Source organism: Mytilus trossulus, chromosome 14, assembly GCF_036588685.1.
Source record: "Mytilus trossulus isolate FHL-02 chromosome 14, PNRI_Mtr1.1.1.hap1, whole genome shotgun sequence".
Lineage (NCBI taxonomy): Eukaryota > Metazoa > Mollusca > Bivalvia > Mytilida > Mytilidae > Mytilus > Mytilus trossulus.
The window spans coordinates 46,937,854-46,945,940 of record NC_086386.1 but is presented as its reverse complement, the minus strand read 5'-3'; the positions used below and the strand labels follow the sequence as shown (position 1 = coordinate 46,945,940).

The following is an 8,087-nucleotide window of genomic DNA, read 5'->3' as shown; positions in this document are numbered from 1 at the left end:
CAGTTGTCATTTGACCTTCACCTCATTTTCATGGTTCAGTGGTTATAGTTAAGTTTTTGAGTTTTGGTCTTTTTATCTAATATTATATGCCAAAGGTCAACTATATTTGGTGTACGGAAATATTTTATGATCTATATGTCAGTCCCCCCACGTTTTATTTGACCATGACCTTAAATTCACGGTTCATTGCACAGTTTTAAGTTTTTGTGTTTTGGTCTATTTTTCTTTAACTATAAGTAATAGGTCAACTATATTCAATGTGTGGAAGCATTGTTAGCTGTACATGTCTGTCTGGTATGGTTCATCTGACCTTGACCTCAGATTCATGGCTCAGTGGTCTTTGTTTAACCATCTTGGTAAATGTTAAGTTTATGTGACAGTTGTAATAAAGCTTTATACTTCGGAATATCAATGATTAGTAAAGAAGGCGAGACATTTCAGTGTGTGCACTCTTGTTTATCGTTGCTCCGTATTGGACCAAAACATTAATACCTCCCAAGAAAGGGGCACATCTCAATAAATATTTTATATAAGATGTTCATACTAGTAAATAATGTTTGATTACAAGTATATTGCACTAATAGTCTATTCTGATTTGTTTCAACTGCCTGCAATGCACATTATTTAGAAATACATGCTCAAAAGAGCTATTTTTCAGCGCTTTTTGTGCTGACATGAATTATCATTGATATGGTTATATTTATATATTCTATGTTAACAAAATTAAGAATTTTTGAAATACTAAGGCTTTTCTACCTTGGGCATAGATTACCGTAGCTGGATTTGGCAAAACTTTTAGAAATTTTGGTCCTCAATGCTCTTCAACTTCGTACTTTATTTGGCCTTTTAAACTTTTTTGGATTCCAGCGTCACTGACGAGTCTTTTGTAGACGAAACGTGCGTCTGACGTATATACAAAATTTAGTCCTAGTATATATGATGAGTTTATTTAGTACCAGTATCAGTAATAAATTCTGTACTTATTTAAAAGCAACAGCTCCTAAAAGGATTTTTTTTTATCGATGATCATTTTGCTGGTTAGTGGATCTGTTGTTTTAGTTTAATGCGTCTTTTCCTTTCTGGACAGCAACTGTTAAATCAATCATTCTCCTTACATCTTGTACTGCTGATCATTGTTTTTTAGTGTTAAAGATAAGGTTTTTTTGTTGGCATAAAATTAAGAGATCTACTTGGCAGGGTCTCCATATGTTCATCAAATTGAGATGACAGACAGTAATGTTACTTAATAGTAAATATTGTTGTACACAGCAAATAGTTCCCATCAATCCAGACAAAAGGGATGATTTTTCATTCCCTATTAATTTTCCTTTTTTGAATTGTGATGTTCCTTTGGCACCATCTTAGTGTTTATATTTCACAACTCAATTGCTATTCCTGTGTCTGTTCGGACGTTTAAAAGATTTTAACACAATGTGTATTATTGGTAATCATTAAGTCAGAGATTTCTTTACCACAAATTATTTAAAACTTGTGCACGACTCTTCTATATAGAAATAAAGATTTGGTATTGAAGTTTGTTTGAACCTGTATAAAACTTATTAGCACTGGATAGCACATCCTCATTTTTATGGTAATGTTGTTAACTATGCCTGGAAATTTTGAAACTTTCCTTGTAAACTTAAACTTAAAGATGTCTTTTTGTTGTTGAGATGTACAAGTACCCATTCACATCCAAAGTTTTTGTAATATGTATTTCTATTTGTATCCAGTTGATGAGTTGATCCTTTTTTCAAATTATTTTTATGTTGTTCTTATGATATACTGTTATATGTTTGGGGAGGGTTAGGTTCCTGCTCACAATTGAATTGTTTTACATTTGATTTTGGGGCCTTTTATAGCAGACTAATCGGTATGGTGTTGCTCAATGTTGAAGGCTGATAGCTGTTAATTTCTGTGTCATTTGGTATATTGTGGAGAGTTGTCTCATTGGCAATCATACATCTTTTCTATACAAATTGTTGAGCTGGACTTTAAGAAGATAGTTCTTTATGCAAGTCAAAAATTCACCATAACAGAATAAATTATCATACGTCATTCAAATTTGCAAGTCTCTTGTTTGAAGTCCAGATTACACCCACTAAAAATTTCTACCTATTATAGTTTTCAAGACGATAGGCAATCACTCCAATAAAAGTTAATAAATACTTTCAGTAATATTGCCCTAGTGTTTGGTAAAAAAGAATTGAGCAAGTTAAAATATGTTTTATTATAAAATCTATTTAAACATGACATTCATTGACATTTCATGATTAAAACAAAAATGATGATGAAAAATACAGCACTTTCAGTCATTTCTTTTACATTGCTCCATAGCAAAAAGATAATAATGTAGCTGTTAGCCTGTAGGTCAGTGAAGCCGATGAAACTTAAAATATTTTACACAGTTAAATTTTAAATTCATCATGGACATGTATAAATACTTGACAATATCATAAAAACTACTCAAATTTTGTTCTGAAGAAAGATGACAGGATTGTTTTTCCTTGAATGGGATGAATAAAATAATGATTTTATATACAATGATAAATATACAATCATCTAAGATGAACAATATATACAAATGATCAACTATACATAACAGAAATTGTACATTTCTTGATCCAGGATACCCCCCCAATTGTTCATGATACAGAATCGCCAGTGTTTATTCGTCATCATCTTCATCCTCCTCCTCCTCTTCTTCATCATCGTCATCTTCCTCTTCTTCACTATCTGGCTTGGCTTTCTTTGCTGGGGGTCCTGCAGGTTTCTTTGCTGGAGATCCACCACCTCCCCTGTTTTTTGCCATTGCCTGTTGGGAGAAGAATCAGATCAATTAAAGTATCCCATGGAATGAGTAACAAGAATTCAGAAGAAATTTTACCACTGAATGTAGTCCTTCACAAGACATAGAAATGACCTTATCATTAAAATGTCATTATGTTAAATGGTTGTTCCTATGTTGCTGTTGTAACAAGTTCTTTTTTTTTTTAGAGAGATACAAAAAATGGAAAATTCATCTAGTAGGAGTTAGCATAAATTTCAAATCTTAACTGTAAATTCCTGCATGTATTCATTATTGGAATTTTTGAAAAAAGGTCAAAAATAATATTAATTATTGCAATTTCAGTAAATGCTGTATATAAAAGAGAGGCGAAAGATACCAAAGGTACATTCAAACTCATAAGTCGAAAAATAAACTGACAACGCTTGGTTAAAAAAGAAAAAGAGACAAATAAGAGTAGACAAAACTTAACGTAGAAAACTAAAGACTGAGCAACAAGAATCCCACCAAAAACAGGGGGTGATTTCAGGTGCTCTGCAAGGGTATCCGGCTCCACATAATGAAATGATGCTTTCAGAATTTAAAATAGGAGTTATTTGTTTTTGCAATACCTTATTCTGTAAATTTTTCACGACAATAAAAACATTCAGAATTTACAGTACATTTCTTACAAGTTGTATGGATAGCAAGTACAAGAAAAATTATACCCTCCAAATTTCCTACCCATCCCTTCCTCACAAATCACTCTTTCCAGAATAGCCCTCCTTATTGGAAGATTGAAATGCATGCACTGCCATAAAATTCATTAATGTATTGAAAGAAATTGCAGAGCAGAAAGAAACCAAGCTGGCTTTTAAAAAATAGTTAAAAGTTGTATGGCGCTGAACCTACCTGTTCATATCTGATTTTATCTGCGGCTGCCTGTTTTTCATATTTTGTTCTATCTGTTTGTTTCTCCCACCGTTTTCCCATCTCCTTGGCTACGAGTGCTACCGACCAATCACCATGATCTTTCCTTACTTTTGGTCTTTCTTCGTTACAGAAGAAAAAGAATGCAGAACTGTAAGAAAATAAATAGTTATTTTATGTATTTCCTGCCATTGGATTGATCTTGCATCAAGCTAAAGAAAAATTATTTATCTTGGGATTCTTTTCATCTTATGTCATCTCAGCCACAAAATCAATAGATTTACCCATGTTCAATGCAATAAGCCAAAATATTAAGAACATTTTTGCCCTAGACACCTAGTCACACAAGTGTCTACAAAATCAGACATTACCGACAATTCAAGCTGCTCTAGAAAAACTTATAATCCACAAGACTTCATTTGTGCCAGTATAATGCAGTATTAAGGGAAAGGAGGTTAAAGAGAAATTATATGTTGATATTTATATGTACCAAAATAAACAACAATGAATAACAAAGCATGACATGAAATTAATATATTGCAATACCCACATTGAATTGGGAAAATGTCTTACTTCAAGAATCATTTATGTACTTTAAATGATTACAAATTAAGAATCTAATAATCCTTTTAGTCCCTGGCTCCCACTTTTATCCTGTTGTAAATTTTTAACCCGGACAAGTCATTCAAATATTTAGACGTAAGATGATTCAGAAATTAGCCAATATTGCCACACTACATATGCATTCATCTTACAGGGATCTCTTTGGTGCATTGGGATCTTTATCTCTCTTCTTTCTTCCAACTTTCTCACCTGGTCCTGGCTCGTAATTTTGCATTTCTCCCTCATATCTAGCTTTGTCTTTCTCTGCCATATCTTCATATTTCCTCTTTTCCTTTGCACTGATTTCCTACAAAACAAAACCAGAATTCTTACATACAAAATAATATTCATCTATTGTAACAAATAAAATCATTACTTCTATCAAATTGCAAGTCTAAGCAAGTTCACAGTTTGAAATCAGAATGTTTTGATTTTGATTTATTGACACCACTAGTAGTGGACTCTGACTGTTAAATCTCTTAAGGTATTGATTACCCGGTTGTAAATTGTACATGATTACTTGGCAGTACATTTTATAAAATTTTGCCTGGCTTAAATAAAATGCCTAAAATGGAAAAATGACCTTTCATACTTAAGCTACATTTGTAAATAAAGACTATAGTATACAGGTAACAGCTGACATGGGGGGGGGGGTCTGATCCTGTATCCCGCTTATCATTGAAATAATATTGCTTGTAATTCCATGTGTCCTGCCCGACTTCAATTCCATGCACAATAATTTGACTTTCACGAGTCACACTTACAAAAAAGCGTCAGACTTAGACCCCAATGAGACCTACTACCCATATCTCCCCGTAAATGAGTGGTATAATATGGTCAACTGGACATGGTGGCAAACAATCCTACCATGAATGAGAGCTTTTCTGTCAAACGGTAATGATGTGTTTTGGACAGACATAAGACCATTCCTATATCCTTCGCAGCGCAACAGACAACTAGATAGAATTATATGATTAAGGGTGAGGATCTTAACCATATTTTTTCAATATATCTTACAATTTATTATAGAATGAGTAGAACATGACTCGGAGAAATAATTAGATGCATTAAAAAAGTCTTGCCATGTCAAATAAGAATATGTGAGGTTTTAAGATGGACATATAAAGATAACAAGTACATAGTATTCTTCCATGGAAATCAACACATTGTCTTCATGTGGGGCATCCATGCACCAAATATCAAAAGCCCGTCAAAGAATGGAATGTTCCACACGAAAATGTAAAAAAATAAGGCCTATTGAGCTTCAGGCAAGATAAAATTATGCTTCAAAGTTCATAATGAATTATGGGAAGAACCATTATGATTTATGTCAGCACCATGCATGCTAAATATCATAAGCGAGTGTCAAAAAGAAAAAAAATATGGACCTCCTGGACAAGGTTTTTAAAGAAAACCCAGAGGAAGAAACACTCCTTAAGTAGAATGTTGTCCTTGGTCCAAGGGAAGATATAATCAAGGGACAGGCAAAACTTATAGTAAATTTCCCATAAAATAATGCAATCAAAAACCGTACCCTCCATTTTTCAGCACACTTTTTCGAGAATTCAGCAAACACAACTTTTTCTGTTGGATTTTTTTTCTTGTGTTCCTCTCTAAAACACTGCACAAAGAAGACATAAGATGACATACGTCCACGTGGCTTTCCATCTTTCCTTCCCATCTTGATTTAATATCGATTTGAAATATTTCTGAAAATAAAATGATTTGTTTATACAATGTACATGTATATGCAAGTGAAGGCAATTCTCATAGTGTAAAACATTTGAATACTCAAATTTAACATTGTAAGCACTCCCACTGTTTTGAATCATTCATCTTCAATTTCCTCTGGATATTTTGTTTTTAGAAAAGAGCACAACTTTTACACGACAGCTAATTTCTGACACACAAGACTGCATTCAGTTTTTGTCAAGATTGTTTATGGAATTATTTCCTAAAGTTAATAAAATGTTTTTCTGACAAAACTAAGGACACACAGATGCTGTATTACCAAAATCTAAAATATAAACAACAATGAGGCTGATGGTGCTTGGTTGGCTCTCTTTATGTTATGGGTCATGATTTTATTTTTTAAATCATTAACCAGATGCTTCGCAGGGCATAGCTTTATACGACCGCAGAGGTTGAACCCTGAACGGTTGGGGCAAGTATGGACACAACATTCAAGCTGGATTCAGCTCTAAATTTGGATTGTGATTAAATAGTTGACACAGCATAGGTTTCTGACACAGAATGAATGTGTTCTAATGAACTTAAAATTTTTGTTTTCTCTTAGAGCAATTCACTATGCTGTTCAATATTAATCCTCTCAAAATAATTTTTGAAGAAATTTTCTTTTTATTTATGAAATTTCAAATGAGAAAAATTGAACCCAATTTTTTAATCACATCCCCCTTTCCCTTATTCCAAAACTAATCTCAATTAAAATATTCTAATGGAGTTTGCAACAATAACTACTCATTTAAATACATCATAAAATAAACTGTAAATAATATGTAAAAAAACTGCTTGTTATCACTGAACGGTAAAGATTATTTAAATTTATCAGTTGGTAGTAAAAAGTGAATATACATTGTATATTGTATATAACAAAGATTTAAGTTGATTCTGGACAAAGAAAGATAACTCCAATTAAAAAAAATTCTTGCAATAAGATATTTCTTGCTTACTATTTTGGACAAAGAAAGATAACTCTAATTAAAAAAAAATTTGCTATTTCACAATATTGTGAAATTAAATATTTCTTGCCATTGCACTATACTGTGCAATTGAAAAGACTTGCTATTCCACAATACTTAATATAATAATTTTAGATCCTGATTTGGACCAACTTGAAAACTGGGCCCATAATCAAAAATCTAAGTACATGTTTAGATTCAGCATATCAAAGAGGCCCAAGAATTTAATTTTTGTTAAAATCAAACTTAGTTTAATTTTGGACTCTTTGGACCTTAATGTAGGCCAATTTGAAAACGGGACCAAAAATGATGAATCTACATACACAGTTAGATTTGGCATATCAAAGAACCCCATTTATTCAATTTTTGATGAAATCAAAAAAGTTTAATTTTGGACCCCGATTTGGGCCAACTTGAAAACTGGGCCAATGATAAAAAATCTAAGTTCATTTTTAGATTCAGCATATCAAAGAACCCCAAGGATTCAATTTTTGTTAAAATCAAACTAAGTTTAATTTTGGACCCTTTGGACCTTAATGTAGACCAATTTGAAAACGGGACCAAAAGTTAAGAATCTACATACACAGTTAGATTCGGCATATCAAAGAACCCCAATTATTCAATTTTGATGAAATCAAACAAAGTTTAATTTTGGACCCTTTGGGCCCCTTTTTCCTAAACTGTTGGGACCAAAACTCCTAAAATCAATATCAACTTTCCTTTTATGGTCATTAACCTTGTGTTAAAATTTCATAGATTTCTATTTACTTATACTAACGTTATGGTGCAAAAACCAAGAAAAATGCTTATTTGGGTCCCTTTTTGGCCCCTAATTCCTAAACTGTTTGGATCTAAATTCCCAAAATCAATACCAATCTTCCTTTTGTGGTCATAAACAATATATTTAAATTTCATTGATTTCTATTTACTTAAACTAAAGTTATTGTGCGAAAACCCAGAATAATGCTTATTTGGGCCCTTTTCTGGCCCCTAATTCCTAAACTGTTAAAACCAAAACTCCCAAAATCAATCCCAACCTTTCTTTTGTGGTCATCAACCTAGTGTCAAAATTTCATAGATTTCTATTAACT

General features: G+C 32.4%; 1 protein-coding gene across 1 annotated transcript; it reads right to left on the bottom strand.

Moving 5' to 3' along the window:
- Nucleotides 1-2,208: 2,208 nt before the first annotated feature.
- LOC134695949 (high mobility group protein B2-like) lies at nt 2,209-6,291 on the bottom strand. The gene is made up of 4 exons (XM_063557447.1): nt 5,832-6,291; nt 4,450-4,604; nt 3,677-3,845; nt 2,209-2,812 (listed from the first exon to the last, which is right to left on the bottom strand). Exons 1-4 carry the CDS (start codon nt 5,976-5,978, stop codon nt 2,666-2,668), a joined length of 618 nt encoding a protein of 205 aa, XP_063413517.1. The 5' UTR covers nt 5,979-6,291; the 3' UTR covers nt 2,209-2,665.
- Between the last annotated feature and the right edge of the window lie 1,796 nt (nt 6,292-8,087).

Bases quoted from the DNA above. Each gene is read 5' to 3' on its own strand.
- LOC134695949 (XM_063557447.1), bottom strand. From the start codon at position 5,978: ATGGGAAGGAAAGATGGAAAGCCACGTGGACGTATGTCATCTTATGTC. The intron at 4,605-5,831 runs GTACGGTTTTTG...TTTGTTTTGTAG, and splicing joins AGTGTGCTGAAAAATGGAGG to GAAATCAGTGCAAAGGAAAA. The intron at 2,813-3,676 runs GTAGGTTCAGCG...TTCTCCCAACAG, and splicing joins ATAAAATCAGATATGAACAG to GCAATGGCAAAAAACAGGGG.